Genomic DNA, 25,919 nt, shown 5'->3' on the forward strand with positions numbered 1-25,919 from the left:
TATGATCCTCTTATACACCCTTTCCGCCCTTTAAGATATTTAGTTTCCCAGAATTTGCCAGTAAATCTGTAAAAAAAAAACTGCTGTAAACGTCGGTCTTTACTATACATGAGGCAAATAAGCGAAAATTTATGACTTCATATGCAGACTATTACTGGTGAAGACGTGGGCTGATCTAGGCAGAGATTAAATAAAGCAGTTTATCCTGCTCTTGCCCTTTTTAAAAGTGCGCTGCAGCTCTCGGCCGAAGTGATAACTTTCCCGAGGAGCGGCGCGGAGCAGGTCCGCCGGATGCGGTGGGAATGACGCCGGGCGGAGCCTGAAGTCAGCCTGAAGCGCCGGGGCGGCTTTCAGAGAGCGGGGGCTCTTAGCAAAGGCTGCTCTGCTCCGCTTTGACGCACTCCCGGCATCTTGGGCAGGAGAAGGCGAAGAAAAGCACTGAAAGAGACTGGAGTGAGAAGGTCTCCTTCGTGCTCTGAGACATGGAGAAGAATAAAGGTATGACAGCTCTGCCAAAGACTTTCGGCCAAGTAACCGACGCTGTTTCTGATGCTAGTAGAGAAAGTCGCGCAATGTTTCAATAAAGAATTAAATTATAATTATTCCGTTAATTGCAAGCGTGGGTCGGGAGCGAAGTTTGCGCTTTTAAACGCACTTCGCGGTGACGCCTAGCATCCCTTCGCCCCGAGAGCTCTGCAGAAGTACGTGACAGGTTTTACGTAAATTGTAATAATTTTAGGGTTATAGTATCTTGATGTAAGTTGGCGAGGTTCTGTATGGTGAGGGAGGCTGCTGAGCGGGGTGGGGGGCGTCCCGTTTTTCTGGGAAAGTCGCAGTAGCAGGTCTTCTCGGTCCCCCTTTGAAATCTTGCGCCATGAAACGAGCGGTTGGCATTTTTAATGATTTACTTTGTGTGGCACGTAAACGCACATATTGCGGGTGGGGATGACCATGAATGTTACCACGGAGCAGGCAGGGGGTGGGCTGGGAAGGGCTGAGGGTGTAAGAATGCTGCGGTTTGACGGCATGCCAAGCGTTCTAATGAGGCGGGGGTCCGAGGATATTAGAAGGGTCCCGTAACCAGCAGCGAGGGCAGTCTCACCGAGAGGTGTAGCACTGCCTGTGGTCGGGCATGTAGTCACTGTCTCTTTAGTACCGTCTAAAAAACGCCTTTGTCCTGCCTTGTCAAGTGCGAGGAAGTGATCGACCCCTTTTTAAAAGTGTTATACTGGCAGACCGGGGCCATCCCAGACTGATGGCTTATTTTCTCCCAGGAACCCTTTGTGGAGAAGATACAACAGGAAATATTTTTGTAAACTTCGTCCTGTCAAAGGACAGCTATGTTTTAAGCTGGAACCCCAAACGCTCAGAGAAGTGGCTCCGAGCCAGTATCCTTCACCGTCCAAGAAGAAAAAAGTCCTCATCCTGACATTAGAGTCAGCTTTTTTGGAAAAGCTTTTCACGGCATTTAAGCAGAGCACCCACGTCTGTCTAATTGCGTTAGAGTGTTTCTCGGCGCTCCGCCGAGGCGCGCTTTCACAGGCTGCAGGGGGCCAGTGTCACCGCCGTCCGCATGTTTATTCATATCCCTACGATAAAAAATATAAACGCGTGTCAGGGCAAAGCCGCCAAACACTCGTCTCTATTTCTGACTTTTGCGGTTCACCAATAATGCATTAACGCGGTATCTAGATATATGGTAGCTGTCGGAGATAGTTTTCAGTAGTGAAACAATCGTCGCCGACTATGTAATGTGAGAGTGCAGAAGAGGGGCCCGTCTGGCGCAGCTAGCCGTGTCCTGTGTGCAGAGAAAGGTCATCTGACCATTCTTTCACTTCACATTCGTTCTTCCGCTTTGACAAGGATAACATTGGTCCCACTGCATCTGTCTAACTTACATATTCATTAAGTGAGTGTTCTTTTAAAGCATCATTTTGTGGTGAAGGAATTCCACACATATTTAGGCATTCGGATAGGTCTTCTCTGGCAGATGGTCCGTTTGCTTTGGATCCCCCTGTGGGCTTGATCAGTTTTTGCCCTGAATGATGCTGGTGAACATTGAGTGTCTCAGTTTGTGACAGACTCAGCCTTTCAGATAACCTGTTGGTCCAACTGTGACATGCAGGCAGCCTGCTGTAGCTACAGCGCCATCCTGAGGCCCGGGGTTGGAGTTCAGCTTGAGGGGTTGGTGTAGGAAGTTGATGGTGAGGAAGAGGAAGCCCTGCTGTATCAGGAGCTGCTCAGAGTAACTGTGCCACCGTTCATTAGCTCTGCTCACAGCAAGTCCCTTAAAACTAGATCTTTTGCATCTTCCTGAACAAAGCCAACGAACCAAGCTGCTCAGATTAACACTCAATATATCCAATAATGTCTAATCATAAGAACAACTGTTTTCGTATCCATCCATAGCCACTAAGAGCTTATTCAGTCCGTCTGTCCCAGGAAGCGAAGGGGGCAGCTTGCACCTGTCACCCTGCAACCCCGTCCACAAGCCCCCAGGTCATTCACCCTCTCTGCTGATGTCATGTGACCCTGAGGCACACGATGGTTCCAGTAGAGAGAAAATAAAACTAGAAGTCTTCGACTTCCTGTCACTCAGACCTTTGGCAGACCGGTTCAAACTGGACCAAACTGCCCTTTGTTCAGATCAAAGCCCCTGTAAGCACTGAGGTCTCCTCCATCTTTTCATGGGTGCCCGTGGCCCCGTTCACTAAGCCACCTGCACGCTCCATCTGAATCCTCACGTTGGCCGAGTCAGAGAGGACTCTCACTGCTGTCTCCATGGTGATGGAGTCTGTCTTCTGTGAATGTCCTGTTGGACAGCATCTGCCAACAAATACATGTAAAAGCTCCATAAATAAGCTTGTCTGCTTGCCAGTGTGTGCTTATGTGTGTCTGCTTGTCCTCTTGGGAAGCCGGCTTTCGTGTTGATGCTGAGGGAGAGCCGCCTGAGGTATCTGCAGATACTTGACTCCAACCCACAGACCTCGCTGCTTTTACTCACGCTAATGTCTGTCCCGTTGCTCGGTCCGGAGGGCCAGTTTCTTCACTGCTGTACATACAGAGACAAACCCAGCAGGGGGGGGGGGGGCGTCGACCCGACCCGGTCTCATTCCTTAGGGGTTACAGACGGGCCGGAACGCAGCCCACGTAGCGATGGAGAGATCGCCTCCCTCAATGCTGCTTTTTGTGTTGAGACAGTCGGGGTTTCTCAGTGCTGGGGTGGGGGGGGAGGACTCTCTCACATGGCACTGTGAGAGCATTAGCAAGAAGCTATCGCAAACTGCACCACAGGGGGCATCGCTCTCTGCAGACCTTCAGTGTTTCCTGAGTCCCCCAGGTGTCTTAGCTGCTCTCAGCTGCTGAGGCAGGCAGAAATGCCCCCGCTGTACCTTCACCAAGCTGCCACACTGCTTGTCGCTTTAATGGCTCGTGTGACACCCTGCTAATGTTCCCGGGAAATGGTGCCACTGTGTTTTCACTTGACCACTGACTTGTTTTTGCTTAAATGTCCTGTTGTGTTTTTTTTTCTCTCAGAAGAGCTCCTGCTTTCCCAAAGAACAGCTGGCAAGCGCAAAAAAGCAGGAATATGTGTTTGGAAACAAACATGCCCAAAGTCTGGCTTCCACTGCCTATGTAGGGACCTCTGGGCTTGACAGCCACACCTTCTATCATGAGCTCTGGGTTTGATTACTAGAGCCTGTGCTGTGAATTCTGGATTTGATTACTACTGTCTGTGTTGTGAGTTTTGGATTTGATTACTACAGTCTGTGTTGTGTTTTGGGTTTGATTACTACAGTCTGTGCTGTGAGTTCTGGGTATGATGACTAGAGCCTGCGTTGTGAATTTTATGCTTGATTACCACAGCCTGTGCTGTGAGTTCAGGGTTTGATATCTACAGTCTATGCTGTGACCTCTGGGTTTGATTAATACAGACTGTGTTATGAGTTTTTGGGTTTGACTACTGCAGCATATATTCTGAGTTTTGGTTTTGATTTATACAGACTGTGTTTTGAGTTGTGTGTTTGATGGGGTTTTTGCTGCTGCAGATGCTTGGAGCAGCTGAATTAGTCTATGCTGTGGCCCTGCTCTCCCACTGGCTTCATTTCTTCCGGCCTGGTCTTCAAAGGAGGCTTCACCCTGCCACGCTTCCTGGCCTCAGCATTGGGGGCATTTGCTGGGGAGGGAGTCCTAGGCGATGGAGCTGCGGGTCAGGGACAGGCCGCTTGTGGGGGATGTTCATTAGGGGAGCTTGTTAGAGAGACTGTGTGACTGACGTTCACTGCTTGTGCCTGCGACAGTCTGTGTTACCTGCATTAACTGCTTATGACTGCAACAGTGTGTGTGACTGACACTATGCCTGACTGTGACTGTGACAATGTGTGACCAACAGTCCCTGCCTGTGACAGTGACGGTGTGTGTGACTGACACTCACAGCCTCTGACTGCGACAGTGTGTGTGACAAACACTGTGCCCGACTGTGACTGCGAGTGTTTGTACGACTGATACTGTACATGACTGTGACTGCAGCAGTGTGTATGACTGACACTGTGCCTGACTGTGACTGCGACAGCGACAGTGTGTGTGATTGACACTGTGCCTGCCTGAGCCTGATTGTATGTAGCTGCAATGTTCTGAGTGGCACAGAGATGACACATGTGTGCAGCACTTTGATTCAGCTTTGGTTGTGTTTAAATGTGCCTGATAAATAAACTCAACCTGACCTGACTGTGTGTGACAGTTGCTCTCTGTTGCTGCTGCCTTGACTCAGTCTGAGCTGCTGCTCTTCCCTCTTTGTCGTCATTTGCAGCTTGATACCCAATGGTGGCTACATCCTGAAACATCTAATGGGGGGGAAGTCTGCCTGTTCTGGGAAGCGCTTCTGCTCCCTCTGCGTCTGTCACCTGGCTCTGTAATCGCTCCCATGGTGCATTTCTGTCACTCCCTTCCGGCGTTGTTTGGAGACGCCTGGTCCTGCGTCCGTCTCGGTGACCACGTCTAACCGCTGTCCACATGGTCAGGTGGTATGAGCCATGAAAAACCATGAAAATATTGTAATTTGATAGAACAGTTTATTTGTTTTTTTAAATTATATGTATAAACTTACTATCAAGGAGAAATGTTTGTGCAGGTGTCCAAGCAGGCATCTCTTTAGTTTCAAAAGGCAGGTGGTGCAACCACAGTTGATATTACTACTAATCTTAAAGGTAAAAAGTAAACTGGAATTAGCAATGCCTGATGCAGCGTAGCCACTTAAATGGTGACGTCATGAAAGTTTTCATTGGAAAAATAGGAGCGCGGGGGATTTATTGTTTTTTGTCTGAGATCTGGTGGGACTCAAAGCACTCAGGGAAAGTTATTGCAGTGTCATGTCATCCGTAAGACACAGCCTGACGCCGTGAAGCTCTGCCCCGGACCCCTCGGCTCAAACCCGGATTCTGTCACGTACAGGCAAATCCACCACTGGAGTCTCCAGCTGCCATTTAAATAGCACTCAAGCAATGTGTGCAGCACTACTGTATAACTGAACTCAAAGAACAAGTATCCTTACATCAAAGTCAGAGACATAAAATTTATTTTAATGTGCAAGCATGAGGCGTTCATTTCCCAAACCCTGTTTCATGACTTACACACACGTAAGACTGAAAGTGAATCTCCAGTCCATGAGGATGTGGTTCACTCTTCTCATGCCAGTAGAACCTGCCAAAAAAGCATTACTATGTATGAACCACTATCGGACGTTTTGTTTGTTCTTTGATGTCCCACAGCTCTGCAGACTCGACTCGGCCTTCTGTGTGAGGGTGACCTATCTGAGGATGTTCAGGAAGTCGTGTGTAATCTGCATCTAGGCCCAGCTGCGGTCACCAGGGCTGTGATGTGTCCCTAACCCAAATCAGCCAGACAAGCCCCTCAAACTCTCAGCTCAGTGATGGGGGGTGTCGTTGGGTTGACAGCACAGCTGTGTTCAGCGTGACTATTCTGGAGCAGGCTGGCGTCCCCATGTCCTCAGCTGAGAACACTAGAGGCAGATAAGGTGACCAAAAGCTACGCTCATATGCCAGCAGGAGGTGAGAGAGCAAGGCGGCGAGATTCGCCGGCAGGACCCTCGTCACTGCTGTCACATCTTTCCCTAGAAGCAGGGAGAGGCGAAGCGTTTGGTATTTAAAGCAGATCAGCCCTGAGGCATCTGGGCTGTTTAATCCCAGCGGATGCGGGGGGGGGGGGGGACACTGGCCCCAGATCAGAGAGTTGGGAGGGGCTCACACAGGCCCCTGAACACATTTGCCTTGACTGGGCCATGACTGTGGGGGTGGAGGGCACCTATGAGACTGCCAAGGCCCTTGGTCGTGGGGGGCCACGTTCTGCTAGAGACCAGCGTGGGGGGGCAGTTCCGGTCTGAGGCCTTTACACTTTGCTGGACCTTTGCACAGGACTCTGCACAGTTACTACAACCTGAGAGCTACCAGGATGGGACATTCAGAACAGAGACACAATGGTTCCTGGAATTTCCCGGCCTTTCTAACGTCTCACACGTATCCATAACAACCTCAGCTTCCTCTGGACTGTTTTCATCCATTTCAGTTTTCTTGTTCGGGGTCTGTATGCATGTTTTTTGTGTGTAAATCCCAAATCTGACACCCACATCTCCTCTCATGCTCACCTGCTCTGTAAGCGCACTTTGACCGTGACAGCATGCTGCATCTATTCACCTGCTCTGTACGCATGCGACGGCACGCTGCATCTATTCGGCTGCACCGTAACTGCACTGCAACCGTTTCGGCATGCTGGGTCTATTCAGCTGCAGTCACACGAGCTGCCATTCTTAATAAAGTGTATTTCTTTACAACCCTGTTTCCAAAAAAGCATGTAAATACAGTAAAACCTCAGATTGCGAGCCTAATTTGTTCCGGAAACGTGCTCGTATAGCAATCATATATCAAAGCGAATTTTCCCATTAGAAATAATGGAAACTCAGATGATTCGTTCCACAAACCAAAAATATTCATATAAAAAATATTATTACAAAATATAAAGTAAAAATACATAAAACAAATTAACCTGCAATTTACCTTTGAAAAGAATCGTGGATGGTGTGAGGGAGACGAGAGAGAGGAGAAGAGGAGGGTTATTTTGTAGGATGACTTTCACTATAACTAACAGAATCACTGCTATCTGTTGGCTCACTGGAATCTTTTTCTTTTTGAGCGACTTTAACAGGGAACCTATCCAATAACAGCCGCTTTTGCCTCCTTTTCCATTTCGCAGAAATGTGGACATTGTATTGTCATTAAACAGATTCATCGCTCGCACTGCTAAGCCCTTATTCGGGTGGTGCTTTTCTACAAAATTTTGACTATACAAGTGTGGCACGCCGACTGAGACCGAGCATGGGAGACGATTACCCACAATCCCGCAGCGAGAGAGAGAGAGAAGAACCATCGGCTCAGTTGTGATCAAGTGACGCTTGGCAGACAAAGCGTATACATAAGACCTCGCTCGTTTATCAAGTTAAAATTTATTTTAAAAATTTACTCGTCTTGCAAAACACCCGCAAACCAAGTTACTAAGAATCCGAGGTTTGACTGTATAAACAAAATGCAATGATTTGCAAATCAAATAAACCCACATTTAATTGAAAATAGAACAAAGACAACATAACAAATTAATTGTTGTATGACAAATTCATGCTCAGTTTGAATTTGATCCTATCAACATTTTTCAAAAACTTGGGACAGGGAATGTTTACCACTGTGTTGTATCACCTCTTTTTTTAACAGCACTGAGGATCTGAAGTGATCAGTTGCTGGAGTTTTGAAAGTGAAATCATGCCTGATATAGGACTTCAACCACTCAACGGTTCAGGGTTTCCTTTGTTGTATTTTTCATTTCATGATGCGCCAAATGTTTTCCATGGGTGACAGGTCTGGACTGTAGGCTGGCCAGTCTAACAGCCAGACACTTCTGCTACAGGGCCATGCTGCTGTAATACACACAGAATGCAGTTTGCCGTTGTCTTGCTTTGTACATGTGTATATATAGCATATTGCGAGGGGGGGTGACTTGGCCTGAGGCTGTGAACAGGAACAGAACTGGCCAGCGAGCCAGTACAGGAGGATGCGAGTCCTTAAAAAGCTCATATAAATACAGCTTATTATTTCACAGATGCCAAAATGACCCAGAATAACATGCAGGCCCTTCTCCTTGATGTGATCATTTCCTGTGTCTCTTGTGCACAGTGCAAGGAGGCTGACAAGGTACAAGAAACAGAGAAAAGGAGGGGGGAGAAGATAGAGAGAGAAAGAGCAAAACAGTGGATAGAACAGGGGAAATGCCAGCGAGAAAGGGAGAGGGGGTAAGACAGAGAGAGAGGGAGACAGAAAAGAAGAGGGGAAGACAGAGAGAGAGGGAGACAGAAAGGGGGAGGGTAAAACAGAGAGAGAGGGAGACAGAAAAGGGGAAGGGAAAGACAGAGAGAGGGAGACAGAAAGAAGAGGGGACTGACAGAGAGGGAGACAGAAAGGAGAGGGGAATGACAGAGAGGGAGACAGAAAGGAGAGGGGAATGACAGAGAGAGAGGGAGACAGAAAGAAGAGGGGACTGACAGAGAGGGAGACAGAAAGGAGAGGGGAATGACAGAGAGGGAGACAGAAAGGAGAGGGGAATGACAGAGAGGGAGACAGAAAGGAGAGGGGAATGACAGAGAGGGAGACAGAAAGGAGAGGGGAATGACAGAGGGAGACAGAAAGGAGAGGGGAATGACAGAGAGGGAGACAGAAAGGAGAGGGGAATGACAGAGAGGGAGACAGAAAGGAGAGGGGAATGACAGAGAGGGAGACAGAAAGGAGAGGGGAATGACAGAGAGGGAGACAGAAAGGAGAGGGGACTGACAGAGAGGGAGACAGAAAGGAGAGGGGAATGACAGAGAGAGAGGGAGACAGAAAGAAGAGGGGACTGACAGAGAGGGAGACAGAAAGGAGAGGGGAATGACAGAGAGGGAGACAGAAAAGGGGAAGGGAAAGACAGAGAGAGGGAGACAGAAAGGAGAGGGGACTGACAGAGGAGGTGGGTAAAAGGGCTGGGTGTGCGAGAGTGTGCAAAGCGACAATGGCGGCGCTCTCCGGTATTGGCCATGGCTCGGCGGAATGCCTGAAGTCGCTCTGCCTTGCTGTATACAGGATTCACAATGACAGGGTGTTTCTGGCATCAGCTGGTACTGCTTTGATGTATTTTAACATGGACGCGAATAGCAGGGAACCTGAACCGCCCTGGATGGATGCATACAGCACCCTAAGGGCCCCCCTGGCCCCTCCTAATTAACAAGCCTCTCGTCAGTTACTCATTTGATGGGGCTTTTTAATAATGCTGGTCAACAAATGTTCACTTTCTTTTTGTCACACGGTGACAAATGAAGGCAAACAGCTTGCCGCAGTGATGGTTACCCACAGGAAGAATTTTGTTCTCCCTGCCCTGCTGCATTATTGGTATCGGACAAACCTCACTTGTTCTGTGGACATTCACAGCAGTCCGTCTGACAGGATGTTTTGTTTCCTGTCAGAAAATACCAGGTGTTGCATTTGGTGTCAGGTTACACTGCACTTATTTGTCTCTTGAGTACTGTCAGCCTGTCAGTGAGAGCTGGTCAGCACCTGCTACCCACCGCGTGTAGATCTGCCATGTCCTCCTGTATACCTGCACTGCGGGACGGTGCGGGGGAGGCTGACAGGCACATGACAAGCTTCCCATAGTGGCCAATGTCGTATAACTGAGAAAAAAGGAACAGTAACTAATAGGTGCTTTTGCCCATGTGTGGGTATGTCAGGCTGCTGATGTGATGTAAAGCTCCACCAGCATTTTCTGTGTTGCATGTATGCCTGTGATAGATGACAGGCCCGTTAGCTCTCCAGCAGGTTATTAGTCATTGTGTGTGTTTGCATGGACCTGTGTGATCACTGTAGGCCTGCGTGTGTTGTTTCAGTGCGCTGAGCGTGTTCTGACGCCGAGCGGCCACTCATCAGGCGGCACTGTCGCAGTGTGGCTTCCTCCGCCTGAGGCCTTGCTTCTCATGCCGTGTGGTGTTTTGATGTGTTGCAGTGTCATCCTCAACAGCGCTTTAAGACGCCTTTGTGGCCTGCGCGAGTCAGACTTGCCACGTACACCCTGCCAAGCAGAGGGGGCTCGCTGGTAATGCATGTGAGCCATTTCTGTCTTGCGGTTAAAGATGTTCTTTGAGGTGATTGTGTTCTGATATGCCCAACCCCCCCCCAGCGCCTTTGTTGGTTCCTTGTATGACCTCACAGAAAAGTGATGCTTTGGCTTTCATTTCAGTCTGGGCCTGGCCTACTTCGAGCTCTGCTGAGGGCCTGCATCACTGTCAGTGTGAAATCAGGCCTTGATGGAGCGGGGGCTTGTGTGGGGTGGGGGAGCCACTCAAAGCTGTCCTCTCATGGCCATAGCTGACCTCTGACCTCAGGAGGCACAGTGTGGGCAGCGTGAAACACACTGCTTCTGAGGACCAGTGAAAGTCTCCTTTGAGTGAGTGGGACTTCCATCACCTGGTCTGAAATGGTCACTGTTGAAGACTGTGACACCTTTTCACGGCACAACTGGCCACTTTGTCTGTGCTGAGATCTTCAGAGGAGGAAGAGGAGGACTCTGTGCTGGAGACCCACCTTCCTGGCTGTCCGTCGCATTTGCGAGTGCTTCTGTAGTTTCCCAGTATGTAGATTGTTGTTTAAATAGCTTTTTACATCATCATCATCATCATCATCATCATCATCATCAGCCTCTGGCCAAGGGTCCCACAAAGGGGGGGTCGGACGATTAGTAAAAAATTTAGAACATACCGCATAGACCCAAATAAAAGAGGTTTTTTTTTCCTCAAAATACATTTGAAAAAGTGGGGTCATCTTATATTTGTGATTTAGACAAAAAAGAGAATGAATGGTGCCAAATACGATATTTTGTAACGAGTGTTTTGCGGTACCGTAATATAGATTTGCCGTGAGATTTCTTACGTGAGACTGCCCTGGCTGTGTGTGTTCAGCCTGTATCCCTGAGTGTCGTGTGAATCGCTGGCTTCCCTGCCTGTGCCGCTGCTGGAATTAAACTGATGGTGGCTGTTAATAAAGACAGTAACATTCATTTTTAAAGAGCTGTCATATCAGTTATTAATATGGCTCAGTCTTTCTCCGCAGTACGTTTATTTTTACTCGTGGATCTGCTTCATTGAAAACGTTCTGGGCTCTTAAGAGTTATGGAGTTTGTAATATTCATTATTCCCAACCCCTCCCCCCAATAATACATTTGTTTTTTGCAATGTTTGCTGTTTAATATACTTGTTATCTGGTTGCCTGTGATTGCTTTTTAAGCTGTGGCTACTGGTCAACTTACTATATGTTCTTAAAATAATTTTTCTTTATAAAGCTAAGATTTGGTGTTCCATACACATCTTTTCTAAAAAGAGTGGCCAAAAAGTGGGGAGGTCATCTTATAATTGGGGTTGTCTTATATTCGGGCCAATATGGTAATTGGACTGGTCTGCCTTGGGTACCCGATATAATTATACTCATGGGGCCCAAAATCTCCGGCGGCACCCCGACTGTAATCACTTGAGTCCTCTTTTCCAGTTCTGGACCGGCTGCTGGGAGAGCTCGAGAGGTTCCTGATGGTCCTAGATCGTGAGAACCTGAGCAGCGAGGCCACAGTGCAGAAGAGCCTGCTGTCTGAGCTTCTGAAGGACTACCTGACAGCCAGCGGTGAGTCCCGACATGCTACTGCGGGTTCAGCGTAATCGTGGCGATGTTTATGTCAGCAGGACCTCTGCAGATAGACTCATCTGCAGGCAATTAGATCAAATTTAGATTAGATTAGAGTAGATTACATTAAAGTTACACGACCAAGTGTAATATCAAGCAAGCAAATGGGTTTGAACCAAAAGATGACAGTGAAGGGTTCCATCATACAAACAAACCAATAAAACCTTCCAGGGGTCTCAGGACATTAAAAATATCAGGCCCTCCCATTCAAACATGCAGTACTGACTGGTACCATTAACATGTTGTAGCAGACATTCCCAGAGGGCCAGCATTCCTCGTTGGTGTCTATAGTGACACTCTAAATGAGTTTGATGGCTTTGCTCCTATGGCTAAAGAATTGAACATTTTTTTTTCAGATGTGTCTAGAACATAGAACATAGGCCGTGTTAGAGCGGAAGCCTGTTATTGGCCATGTGATCTTTCTTGATAAAGCGGAGCAGGATCATGGTGGCTTTGATGTGCAGATGCAGTGAGGCTGGGCTTAAAGAGCAGAGCTCTCAGTGGGGAGCTACACCAGGCCTACATATCCGGGCGGCTGTACCCATGAGCGGATCCTGTCCTCTGTTTAAGGCAACACAGGAAAGAGGGACACCACGGCATGTGACCGAGCATCTCTCCTCTTCCTCAGGTGTGAATTCGGCATCTGACGAGGAGTACATCTACATGAACAAGGTGTTAGTCAGCACACCAGTGCTGGAGAAGAGCGCATGTGATGGAGGTAAGGCCGCTGTCCGGGCCAGCATGCCCCTCCCTGCTCTGAGGACTGTGGGTCCACTGAGGGTGCTGCTTTGGGCGGCTCACCTCACCACACGCCCCCGCATGCAGCACGCCTCCTTAGAAGGCCACCTGCATGAGATACTGAAGCTGTTGCCAGTCACAGGAGTGTGGTGGCCCTCCGTTTGCAGGGCAGCCCTATCCGCCGCTGCCGCAGTCCTCCTGAAGGCCGCGCTCGCAGTCTCGGGAGTGTGGCGGCCCTCCGTTTGCAGGGCAGCCCTATCCGCCGCTGCCGCAGTCCTCCTGAAGGCCGCGCTCGCAGTCTCAGCCATCAGAATCTTTCACTTAATTTTTGCTAGTATTTTTGAGCTTTTACTTTTGCCTGTTAGGGTCCATCAATCGCCGTTAAACTGCATATATTCATAGTAAACCTCCAAAGACCATGTGATGTGCAGGTAGCCTATTCTGTGAATGCTGTGCGACATCCTCCACATCACCATTAAAAGTCACCACAGTATTCCTCCATCCATCCTCAGCAAACCTTCTGGGTGCCTCAACAACCAGCCGGGAAGACAAGCCTCCTCTGCCAAGCCTCCCCCAGCCTCTACTGGTGAGTGACAGGCAGCCATGCAGGGAGTGTCACACCGTACAGACAGCACAGGTACACTCGGACACTGTGCACATAGTACAGACACACTATGACACTGTGCATACAGATACAGCACAGGCACACTGTGACACTGCACACAGCACAGTCAAACTGTGACACTGCACAAACAGCCACAACACAGGCACAATGTAACACAGTACATACAGCACAGGACACTCATACTGTCATACTTACACACATAATCATACTTACATGATTATGGCATACATGATCCACATATGTGATCACACTCACATTTGTGATCACAACTATACACATGATCACACTCACACATGTGATTATACTCACGTATGTGATCACACACACATGGTCATACTTACATACGTGATGACACTGAAACACATGATCACACTCATACATACATATATATCACACATATATTACCTCCCCGTAGTTGTCATTCTGAGAGTGTGTGATGGTGTGCTGGAGGTGTCAGTGCACTATTCCTGGATCACAGTATTAAGTGACATATCACCAGCCTGCCCCTGTCTCCCGTTCTCTCTGGTGGATGGTAATTATTATCTCGGATACATCATGCCATGTGTGAGTGTGTTTTTGCTGAGACCTTATCGTGTGATAATCTCCCCTCCCGCTTTGTGAGGGACTCTTGTTATTCATCCGGCCTGAAAGCTTGAGTGTGTGATGAAGAGATGGCCCCTTTAAGGGCGGCAGGATGAGTCAGGCTGAGGGAATGCCATCATCACACACTGCCGTGCTCCAAGCAAGGACCCGGCTAGCGTGACTTTCAGCCTCGGTGACCCCCGCCCTGAAGACAAACAGGGTTTCCTTGGTGATAACCGCCCTTTATGGCTAGGAAAGGCTCCGTTTCCCAGAATCCCTTTGCTGTACATTCCTGCACATACACACTCAAGTTTTTCCAGAAAAATCCGGCACCCCTGTAATGCGCAGCCCATCTACTGAGGACAGTACAAGCATCGCTCCCTGGCGGCAGAGCTCCTGCAACTTTGAGGTTGCTTCCTCTAACCAGAGTCTTTCTGAGTTCGATGAGGTCGGCCAGCTGTGTGCCAGCAGGACGATGTCCACGGTGAAGAAGCGGTCCCAGCCCTCAGAGCCCAGCCAGCTGCGGAGGTTCTGCTGGCATGGTTCCGCTGATCCCACACCCCGATGTGGCTCTGACACCCCATCCTAATGGCACCAAGCGGCTGTTAGCCTGGTCTGTACGTGCCTGTAGCTTCAGGTCCTGGTCTGTACGTGCCTGTAGCTTCAGGTCCTGGTCTGTACGTGCCTGTAGTTTCAGGTCCTGGTCTGTACGTGCCTTTAGCTTCAGGTCCTGGTCTGTACGTGCCTGTAGCTTCAGGTCCTGGTCTGTACGTGCCTGTAGTTTCAGGTCCTGGTCTGTACGTGCCTGTAGTTTCAGGTCCTGGTCTGTACGTGCCTGTAGCTTCAGGTCCTGGTCTGTACGCGCCTGTAGCTTCAGGTCCTGGTCTGTACGCGCCTGTAGCTTCAGGTCCTGGTCTGTACGCGCCTGTAGCTTCAGGTCCTGGTCTGTACGTGCCTGTAGTTTCAGGTCCTGGTCTGTACGTGCCTGTAGTTTCAGGTCCTGGTCTGTACGTGCCTGTAGCTTCAGGTCCTGGTCTGTACGTGCCTGTAGCTTCAGGTCCTGGTCTGTGCGTGCCTGTAGCTTCAGGTCCTGGTCTGTGCGTACCTGTAGCTTCAGGTCCTGGTCTGTATGTACCTGTAGCTTCAGGTCCTGGTCTGTACGTGCCTGTAGCTTCAGGTCCTGATCTTCCCGTCAGCACTGGGGGCTGCTTTCTGGGGGGTTTTAGATGCTGTTTAACGGAGGTTCACTGGTGGGCTGGATCACCCGTGTTGATTGTTGCCTTCCTGCTCTCGCTCTCTCCCTCCTCCAGATTGCATCTCTTTCTCTCTCTCTCTCTGCCCCTCGTTAAGTCCCACTGCCCCACTGACCTCTGGCTCAGGGATTTTCCGACTGTTGGCGGCATTCAAAGGCCGCCTTTATGTTGCACTTTCAGCCCATCTCGCTTATCCTACCTCTGGAGCTGTGCCTTATGAGTGACTGTGACCCCAACACACACATGCGCACACACAAAAACACACACACACACGCACAGAGTCACACAGGTACGCTCATAAAAACACCAATAAAAACAGCTGGGCCTCCGCCATGCAGCAACAAGGGGGCCCCCAAACGAGCTCGATGGGCCGAAAGGCCTACATGTCCTGTGTGCATTTCTTATGCTCTTATGTGTGTGTCTGTGACTGTGACTGTCTGTGTGTGATCGTGTCTGTGACTGTGTGTGTGTGACTGTGACTGTGTGTGTGACTGTGTGTGTGTGTGTGTGTGTGTGTGTGTGTGTAGCTCAGTGGATTATGGTGCTGTGCCTGTGGATGGAAGGTCACCGGTTCAAATCCCTAGGTGAGGAAAAGGTGTGTGATAGACCTCCCCATCACAATGACCTCTCCCTCTGACTCCCTGTATGTACCCGCCCCCCCCCAGTGCTCATTGCTGGACTCCCCTGAGGGTTACTATGAAGAGGCTCAGCCTTATGACACTGCAACCAATGGTGAGTCCTGCATCGCGCCCGTGTCTGTCTGTCTGTCTGTCTGTCTGTCTGTCTGTCTATCTCATACTGCCGAATTTCGTAAAGTGTTCGACTCAGTTGACCGAGTTCCATGTCGGACATCCTGAGACTTCGCAGGATCCCCCTGAAGTTGCTGGACATCATGGCCCGTACCCTGGTACTGTGAGTGCTGTGCAGAGTGGAGGGAGAATCTCTCCGTTCTTCCCAGTTGATTCTGGGCTTCGCCAGTGGTGTGTTCGTGCTCCTACTCTGTTCAATGCTCGAATGGACCTGGTGTTGGGCAGGGTCGTGGGGTCCAGCGGCTGTGGGGCATCTGTTGGGGAAGAAAGATTTACTGATCTTGACTTTGCCGAAGATGCTATGATCTTAACGGAGTCAATAGAGGCTCTCATTGGGGCTCTCGAGAGACTGAGTGAAGAGTCTGAGTGTCTGGGATTGCGGGTGTCCTGGTTAAAGACCAAGATCCAGGCATCCAATGACTTCTTGGGCACAGCCATCAGTAGTGTGTCTGTCTGCGGGGGGAATGTCGACCTCGTCAGGAGATTTACTTACCTTGGTAGCGACATTCATGTCTCTGGTGACTCTTCTTATGAAGTCAGCAGACAGATTAGAAGAGCATGGGTGTCATGAGGTCACTGGAAAGGGGTCTGTGGTGCTCCTGATATTTTTGCAGTCCTGGTGCTCCCTGTCTTGCTGTATGGCTGTGAGACATGGACACCATCCAGTGAGCTGAGACGAAGACTGGACGCCTTTCGTACTGTGTCTCTTCAGAGAATCCTTGGGTACCGCTGGTTTGACTTTGTGTCGAATCCTTTGCTAGAGGAGTCCTGAGTCCCGAATGAGGCACATTACCTGCAATATGAGGGAGCGTCAGTTACGGCACCAAGGCCATGTGGCGCGTTGAGGGTGATCCGGCTCGCAGGATCCTCATTGCTGAGGCTAAGGGGACGCCCACGTAACACCTGGCTGCGGCAGATGAATGGCCATTTCCGGAGGGTGGGACTGGACCATGTATCTGCCTGGGGGGTCGCTGGCCGGGATCCCGAGGAGTTTTGCCGTGTGGTGGGTGCGGCAACGCGCTGCATCAGCCTCATGCTCCCCAACCTGACCTGAGGCTTATTGCAGTGTGCAACCTAGTAACCCTTAACACACACCCTCCCTTAAAGGGGTGCAATGTTATATAATTACTGTCAGGTATTTCACAGTTAAGGGTTTGTTAAGGGTGTGCTAAGGATGTGTTAAGAGTGTGTTAATAATATCAGGTGAAGGAGAGTATTGAGTGGTTTGATGTAGCTTTATGGATTCTGGGAGTTTGTGTAAGGTCACGACCGAAGTTCTTGTGCTGTATACAAACAGGAAGGAATGCTATTGGTTTCTATTAAAAGTCTAAAGCCCTCATTTTAATGCACATTAAAAGTATATCGATATAAAGGGTATTGCTTTATCCTATATCTCGTTTTTGAAAATATATTGATATACCCCCCCAGCCCCAGGCTAAGGTAAAAGTTGAGACACACGCGCAGTCGGGCGATAAATGATGCCGACTATGCATGTGTCTCTGAAACACTGCATTTAGATGTCAGGCAGAAGCAAAAGAGGCCTCAGGAAGGGGGCTTGCATTCTTCTGAGAATAGCGTGCACCTCTGTAGTCTGCTCACATGGTGTCCCGCGCAGTGCCCTGCTCTCTCACTGCAACCGAAAGTGCAGTGACTCGCATTTATACCGCTGCCATTATTAAATGGCCTAAAACCTCACGTACCCTTCAAAGGCTTGGAAGTAATATGCTATAAATAAAAATGCATACAGTCAAGCCCCAGGTTACCAACTGTCTTAGATTGAATAGTAATACAGTACAAATAATAATAATAATACTAGAATAATAACAGTAACTACATACTGTACCGCAAGCCGACAACCGCGGTAACCCAGGGACTGTCTGTAACACTCATGAACACTCATGCACACAGGCCTGCACACGCATGAACACTCAGACTCACAGGCCTGCACACGCATGAACACTCAGACATGAACACTCAGACACACAGGCCTGCACACGCATGAACACTCAGACACACAGGCCTGCACACGCATGAACACTCAGACACACAGGCCTGCACACGCATGAACACTCAGACACACAGGCCTGCAGTGTAGTGTAGATCTTCTTCAAGCCTCCTCACACTTTTTCTCTCCTGCTCACTCACCTCCTCCCTCTCTCCCCCATTCTACCTGTAGATGTCTCTTTTTTCTCCATCTATCCCTCTCCTCCTCTCTCCCTGTAGATGTGTCTTGTTCCTCCTCTCTCCCTGTAGATGTGTCTTTTTCCTCCTCTCTCCCTATAGATGTGTCTTGTTCCTCCTCTCTCCCTGTAGATGTGTCTTGTTCCTCCTCTCTCCCTATAGATGTGTCTTGTTCCTCCTCTCTCCCTGTAGATGTGTCTTTTTCCTCCTCTCTCCCTATAGATGTGTCTTGTTCCTCCTCTCTCCCTGTAGATGTGTCTTGTTCCTCCTCTCTCCCTGTAGATGTGTCTTGTTCCTCCTCTCTCCCTATAGATGTGTCTTGTTCCTCCTCTCTCCCTGTAGATGTGTCTTGTTTCTCCTCTCTCCCTGTAGGTGTTTCTTGTTCCTCCTCTCTCCCTGTAGATGTGTCTTGTTCCTCCTCTCTCCCTGTAGATGTGTCTTGTTTCTCCTCTCTCCCTGTAGGTGTTTCTTGTTCCTCCTCTCTCCCTGTAGATGTGTCTTGTTCCTCCTCTCTCCCTGTAGGTGTTTCTTGTTCCTCCTCTCTCCCTGTAGATGTGTCTTGCTCTCTCACCTCCCCTCCCTTTCTTCCACCGTCACTGTAGTTGTCTCCCCTGGATGTAGCAGAGCAGGTTGTTTACGACATGATTGCCAGGCACTCTTGCCTGCCCTCGCCTACACCATTTCACAACCCCTCTCCTTGCTTTCCCATGGATTTTGAAGATGCCAGCATTCATAAAGTGGGGAGCAGATTCCTCACATATCAGCATGCTTTGGCTCGTCTGTTTGACCAGTATGCGCCAGCCCTCATTTTGGTCATGTGTGCTTTTGCTCACTGCCTCAGAAATGCTCCCATCATTGGACCCTCTCACCTTTGACCTCTGCCATGCACACCTCCCTAGATGACGGCGAGGCCGTCAGCAGCTCCTATGAGTCGTATGATGAGGATGAGGCGGCCAAGGGCCGGTCAGCTGCTCAGCACCAGTGGCCGTCCACTGAGGCGTCCATCGAGTTGATGAAGGACGCTCGCATCTGCGCCTTCCTCTGGAGGAAGAAATGGCTTGGCCAGTGGGCCAAGCAGCTGTGTGTCATCAAAGAGCAGCGCCTCCTGGTGGGTACTGATGGTGGTGCACTACATCCGTCTTGCACAAAGGACAGACTGTTAAGGACTTTCCGGAGTTCCACCCCCGCCTTGATCTCCACAGTGTTACAAGACTTCCAAGGACCAGAACCCCCAGCTGGAGGTCAGCCTGCTGGGCTGCACCGTGGTCTACAAGGAGAAACAGGTGAAGAAGAAAGAGCACAAGCTGAAGGTGGTCCCCGTGGGTGGAGAGGCCATTGTGCTGGGTCTGCAGAGCAAGGAGCAGGGCGAGCAGTGGTACAAGGTGAGAGGAGAGAGGCTCAATGTCAGTGTTAAGTATTAAGGGTGGAGAGAAGCTCAATGATGTCAAGTGTTAGCGTTAAGGAAGGAGAGACTCATTGTAGGCATTAAGTGTTAGTGTTAAGGTGGACAGAGGCTCAGCATAAGTGTTAAGTGTTAGTGTTACGGGCAGAGAGAAGTTCAATGTCAGTGTTAAGTGTTAGTGTTAAGGTCAGAGAGAGACTCAACGTCAGTGTTGAGAGAGAGAGAGAGAGAGAGAGCGGGTGCAGGGTAGGTATGTGTGAGATGTGTGAGAGGACTTGATATGCTGGGGGGTCGTGCTGCCTTCCGGTCTTGGTGCTCCAGCACCTGGAGCTAATGCAGAGTGTAGCTATGTGTAAATCACTGTCTGTCACCAGGTCATCCAGGAAATCAGCGGGAAACCTTTGGAAAGTCCCGAAGTGGCCCAGCACCTGTCCGATTCCCCGCGACACATCTGCGCCAAGGTAGGAGCCCAGCCCTGCTGTGAGGGCAAGGTACAGCCCTGTGCTGCTGATAAGGCTTAATGATGTAATGAAGTTCAGTGGTGCTGACTTAGGCCTCTGTGCTGATGTGGCTCCTCTGTCTTAGGGTGAGCTCAGCGAGAGACACTCTGCAGCCTCAGAAAGCGGCAGCAGCACTGACAGCCATGCGGAAGCCACAGACGCCAAAGATGGTGACTGTGAGTTCGCCCCCGGCCTTCGTCCTCATGACCGAGATCGCAGGTTTTACTACCATTGTTTTCATCTGTGCTGCCCCCTGCAGGGAAGAAGCGATACGGCGCAGCTCTGAAGCTGAGCAACCTGATGAACATCGGTAAGAAGAAGCCCTCCGCCTTGGAGAGTCCGGAGAAGACCATGGAGACGTCAGGTAGGCGGACCGCCGTAGGCCCCTGTCACTCACGGTACATTTACTTATTTACTAGTCCCTTTTCTTGAAATGCGGTTGAGGAAGCAGTGTCACAGTCCCTGGAGCAACTGGAGGGTAAAGGCCTTGCTCAGGGGGCCAATGCTGACATCACTCTGCCAACTCTAGGATTCAAACCAACCTTCCGATCACAGGCACAGTGTCTTAACCCTCTGAGCCACACAGCTCCCCCACATGGCATCCCTGTGACCCCTGACCCCTGTATTTCCCCCATTCAGGGTACCTTAACGTCCTGGCAAACAGCCAGTGGCGAACACGCTGGTGTACCATTAAGGACGGACAGCTGTGGTTCTACCAGGACAAGGGGAAGACCAAAGTGGCCCAGCAGCCCTTGGGCCTGGAGGGCTGCATGGTTGTTCCAGACCCCAGCCCAGAACACCTCTACTCCTTCACCATCCAGCAGGACGGGGAGCAGCTGGCCACGTTGGAGGTGGGGGGGGGGGGGGGTGCTTTGGACGGCCCTGTGTGTGGGCGGGCATTACAGAGGAATGGCCTAACAGAGAGGGGAGTGCCATAGTGAGAATGGGGGGGGGACCTGGGGAAAACCCTCCCTCTCCAAGCAGGGGCTCTGTTAGCAGTGAGTTAGAAGGTGAGGGGGCTGAGTGTTTAAACACGCTGACCTAGTACGGTGAGTAATGCGGGTGTTTCCTGCTGGAGCCGAGCCGGGCCCAGGCTGGGAAAGTCCCACAGCCCATCAGCACACACACACAGTTACTGACACAAGCACAAACATGCAGATACTGATACACTGATACACAACACACACACACACACACACACAGATACTGACACACACAGATACTGACACAAGCACAAACATGCAGATACTGATACACTGATACACACACACACACACACACACAGATACTGACACACACAGGCCCTCCCTGTAACTCAGGTCCAGTCCAGTAGTCTAACAGTGACTGCACATGGACATCAGGTCCAGTCCAGTAGTCTAACAGTGACTGCACATGGACATCAGGTCCAGTCCAGTAGTCTAACAGTGACTGCACATGGACATCAGGTCCAGTCCAGTAGTCTAACAGTGACTCGACAGGCGCAGTCCAGTGATCTTGTTTCTAATTCTGCTTCTTCTGGTCCCACCAGGCAAAGTCCTCTGCAGACATGGGCCACTGGCTGGGCTTACTGTTGTCCCAGACTGGGTCCAAGACCAACCCAGAAGATCTCACCTATGACTATGTGGACTCCGACCGTATCTCCTGCATCGTCAACGCAGCCAAAACCTCCATGTAGTGAGTTTCCATCTGTGACTGTGTTCTCGTGATTCAGACATCCTTAAAGGAAGTCTGCTGTTATACCCTTGAGTGAAGTACTCAATCATTCACCATCACTGATGGTTTCCAGTGACCGATTCTCATCACACCCTTTGAAGCTGTTGTGTGTGCATGTGTATAAATGAGTTGATTCAGTGTCTGTGTCTGTGTGTCTGTGTCTGTGTGTCTGTTTGTGGCTGTCTGTCTCCCAGCTTGATGCAAAGGAGGATTTCAGAGCCCAACACTTACATAGACAGTCTGTCTGTGGCTCCTGGGGACCCTGATGACATCTATGACAATGTGGCCAACACTGAGCCGGAGTTGGAGGTGGGAATGAGGGTCAGATCTATATAATCAATGATAGATTTACAGGTTTTTTTTACATATGTGCATAAACCCCTGCTGATGTTTTATAGCATCTGACTCTGTAGTGTACTGCCCCTCCTCTTATATCAATACCCTGTACCTATGGCGGTCTGTCAGTCCCTGTAGTTAATCTGTAGGTATGGTGGATTCTTTCTTCACATAACTTCCCTGTAGCTGCTGTGATCTGTCAGTCCCTGTAGTTAATCTGTAGCTATGGTGGATTCTTTCTTCACATAACTTCCCTGTAGCTGCTGTGATCTGTCAGTCCCTGTAGTTAATCTGTAGCTATGGTGGACTCTTTCTTCACATAACTTCCCTGTAGCTGCTGTGATCTGTCAGCCCCTGTAGTTAATCTGTAGCTATGGTGGACTCTTTCTTCACATAACTTCCCTGTACCTATGGCGGTCTGTCAGTCCCTGTAGTTAATCTGTAGGTATGGTGGATTCTTTCTTCACATAACTTCCCTGTAGCTGCTGTGATCTGTCAGCCCCTGTAGTTAATCTGTAGCTATGGTGGACTCTTTCTTCACATAACTTCCCTGTACCTATGGCGGTCTGTCAGTCCCTGTAGTTAATCTGTAGGTATGGTGGACTCTTTCTTCACATAACTTCCCTGTAGCTGCTGTGATCTGTCAGCCCCTGTAGTTAATCTGTAGCTGTGTTTGCTCCTTGAAGCAGAACCAGGATGCCCAGCAGAACAAGGAGGCTCATAAGAGAGTAGAAGTCTCACAGACCAGTAAGGTAGACATAGCTGAGCAAGATGGGGTTGACCGAATCTATCTAGACCTCATCCCTGTACAGTCTTTTCTGCATGGTTGCCCCGGGAAGAAAGACCCTCCTCACTCGAGAGAGCGGAGCCCCAGTGACCATCATCAGGAGAAAGCGTCAGCGAGCCAGGTAAGCAGCACACATCCAAGTCATACAGGGTTCGGTGATGTTCAGGGGAGACCGGTGCAGAGGAATGCCGTGACCTCAGGGGGCCACGCAGCTCCACGCTCTCTCTGCCACAGCTTCCATTCGCACCGTAACTTTCCGGAGTCTCTCTGGTTTCTCTAGCTTTCTCTCATGGTCCAGGCCGTGGCACTTGCTGCCGTCTCTCCCAGTCACCCGCCATGTGTCTGTGACGTTTAACCCTAAACCTTGTGTGTGCTGCCTCTTTTCCCCTCTGCTCTCAAGGATGTGTCCCCTCCCATACCCGAACCAAGGCCTCCACACACGCTGGTCGTTCCCTCTCAGCCAGCAGCCGCTGTTCCCCAGCTGCTGTCCAGACCTGAGCCAGAGTCGGCTAGCCCCCGCAACCGGGTCCACTCCCAACCTGCAAAGATGTCTCTCGCCAGCCCGGAGCCCCTCAAGAAAGCCATGTGCAGATCAAACAGCCCTCAGCCCCACAAACAGGGCAGGCCCAGCTCCGAGGGCCTGGACCGGCCACGTGTTGCTGCACCTGCCGAGATAAAACTGGGCAAGAATCGCACAGAGGCCGACGTGCGGCGCTTCACTGATGAACGGGACCAGCTGGAGAGGGAGAAGGAGCAGGTGCGGAACCAGCTGGCCATGCTGCGTGGACAGAGGAAGGAGCTGAAGGAGGCTCTGGCTGCTGCCCGAGGTAAACGCCGTCCCCAAAATGCCCTCTAGTGGTAACATATAGGTAAACACTGGCCCCAAATGCCCTCTAGTGGTAACTTATAGGTAAACACTCGCCCCAAATGCCCTCTAGTGGTAACATATAGGTAAACATTCACCCCAAATGCCCTCTAGTCGTAACATATAGGTAAACACTCGCCCCAAATGCCCTCTAGTGGTAATGCAAAGGTAAACACTGGCCTGAAATGCTGACAGCAACTTCCACTTGCTGTCAAGGATACGCAGAGTCTGGGAAGCCATCAGTCACATTCACTACTGGAAACAAAGAAATAGAATAAACTAAAATGAACCTCATACTGATAGTCTCTCCTTAGATCTTGCTGATCATTTTTCTTATTCTGTTTAATGTTCAATTCCTCTTGTTCCATGTGTGTTAAAATGCTGCTGATTAGTTTACATTTACCAGGACCCACTCCTTGGCCCACAGAGCCCAGCCTGCAGAGCTCACTGGAGCTGAAGCTGAAAGATGCTGAAGAGGCCTGCAGAGTGCAGGAGCAAAAGAGGGTGGACCTGGAGCTCCAACTGGTGGACGTGAAAGAGAACCTGAAGAAAGTGGAGGCCGGACCCTTCACTCTAGGCACAGCTGTGGACAGCGGCCTCCTGGACATGGTAACAGTTAGTCTCAGAACGGTTCACTTCCATGGTCAGCATGAGCCCACATCTGGCAGTGAGTGCATTTGGTTTGTGTTCTCAGGTGAAGGTGACGGCACCCGGCACAGTGCCTGTGACGGCTTCTGCAAACGGAGATGCTGCACCGATCAACTCAGCCTCCACCCTGAAGAACAGGCCCCTGTCTCTCATTGCGTCCAACAAGGGGAACGTCCTGCAAAAGGCCAAGGTCAGATGTCACTGGGCTTCCTGCAGGACGTCACTGCAGCATGTCACTGCAGTATATCACTGTAGCTCAATAGTGCAGCATGCCACTGCAGTACATCACTGTAGCTCAATAGTGCAGCATGCCACTGCAGTACATCACTGTAGCTCAATAGTGCAGCATGCCACTGCAGTACATCACTGTAGCTCACTAGTGCAGCATGCCACTGCAGTACATCACTGTAGCTCACTAGTGCAGCATGTCACTGCAGTACATCACTGTAGCTCACTAGTGCAGCATGCCACTGCAGTACATCACTGTAGCTCACTAGTGCAGCATGTCACTGCAGTACATCACTGTAGCTCACTAGTGCAGCATGTCACTGCAGTACATCACTGTAGCTCAATAGTGCAGCATGTTACCTCACAATATTTTACATCGAATCCGCATCACATATTTCAGCCTGATTCTTCTGGTTTATTGAATGTTATGTGTGTCATTTTGTTACAAAGTCGTGTATTATATATAACACTGTATATTTTATAGGCATTTGAAGTGTAGTGGCATTGCATAACATAGTTCATTATAGAAACTGAGACGTTCTGTAACAAACAATATAATGTATTATCATAATATTACTGTATTATTAACATAACAGTAAAAGACAGGTACAGGGTGCACAAGGTGATGCTTTCTGACTGCAGAACCATCAATGCCATATTTATCAGCTTAAGGGAATGCATAAATGAGCAGGCAGCTAACGCCCTGCGCGGGGATCCCCAGAGGGGAATCCCCACGTGGCGTGTTGCCGTGTCAGCTTGGCCACCTGTGTCTCACCGCTGCAGGAATGGGAGAAGAAGTCAACAACCTAGAGACCAGATGACGGTCCCTCCCCAGGCTGAGGGCAGAGAACAAAACTCCACCCTCTGTTCTCCTGAAGACTGGAGGGCGTCCCGGAGACTGCCCTGACTCCTCGCAGTGTCACTGCTCTGACTCCTCGCAGTGTCACTGCCCTCACCCCATCCCCCACCCCCGTCATGGACAGAAATCTCTGCTTCACACACATTCCCAGGCCCTGTACTACGTTGTAGAATATTCCACCTTTAGTCTTATTTTTATTATTAGAAGGGATTTTATAGTATTGTTTTAAAAAACGTTTTTATGCTTTGCACATTGCAGATTGGTTGGGCTTTACTGATCTGGCAGAATGAAAAGTACCACCCAGATCTTTTGCCCCAAGGTACCCCCCAGAAAACCAGCAGCTTGGTACAATTGGCGCTGAACACTGAGGACACCTAGTGGGTGGTGCTGGGCTTGCAGGCAGAATGTAAATACACAGTAGAGCCACTTGAAGCGTAAGCATTGCCACAGAGGGGCACTTCAGGCGGAAGCGTAGAGTAGAAACACGCCAGTGTCATTGTCTCTCCTACTCTGAGCAGCCATGTCTGATCTGCTTTTCTAAATAAAAGAATATTTTTAAAATATATGGACTAATATA

General features: G+C 49.9%; 1 protein-coding gene across 1 annotated transcript; it reads left to right on the forward strand.

The window, feature by feature from the left end:
* On the forward strand, positions 1-25,905 carry afap1l2 (actin filament associated protein 1-like 2). The gene is made up of 18 exons (XM_072703924.1): positions 1-498; positions 11,628-11,756; positions 12,445-12,534; positions 13,067-13,140; positions 15,680-15,746; positions 18,904-19,112; positions 19,207-19,386; positions 19,781-19,867; positions 19,992-20,082; positions 20,166-20,270; positions 20,546-20,757; positions 21,435-21,580; positions 21,814-21,928; positions 22,642-22,863; positions 23,143-23,569; positions 24,035-24,216; positions 24,302-24,445; positions 25,267-25,905. The coding sequence occupies exons 1-18, from the start codon at positions 483-485 to the stop codon at positions 25,291-25,293; spliced, it is 2,523 nt and encodes an 840-aa protein (XP_072560025.1). The 5' UTR covers positions 1-482; the 3' UTR covers positions 25,294-25,905.
* The last annotated feature ends 14 nt before the right edge of the window (positions 25,906-25,919 follow it).

This window comes from Paramormyrops kingsleyae, chromosome 20 (genome assembly GCF_048594095.1).
Source record: "Paramormyrops kingsleyae isolate MSU_618 chromosome 20, PKINGS_0.4, whole genome shotgun sequence".
NCBI lineage: Eukaryota > Metazoa > Chordata > Actinopteri > Osteoglossiformes > Mormyridae > Paramormyrops > Paramormyrops kingsleyae.

Coding starts and splice junctions, on each gene's coding strand:
- afap1l2 (XM_072703924.1), top strand. Junction 11,757..12,444: donor GGACTACCTGACAGCCAGCG/GTGAGTCCCGAC, acceptor CCTCTTCCTCAG/GTGTGAATTCGGCATCTGAC. Junction 20,083..20,165: donor AGACGCCAAAGATGGTGACT/GTGAGTTCGCCC, acceptor TGCCCCCTGCAG/GGAAGAAGCGATACGGCGCA.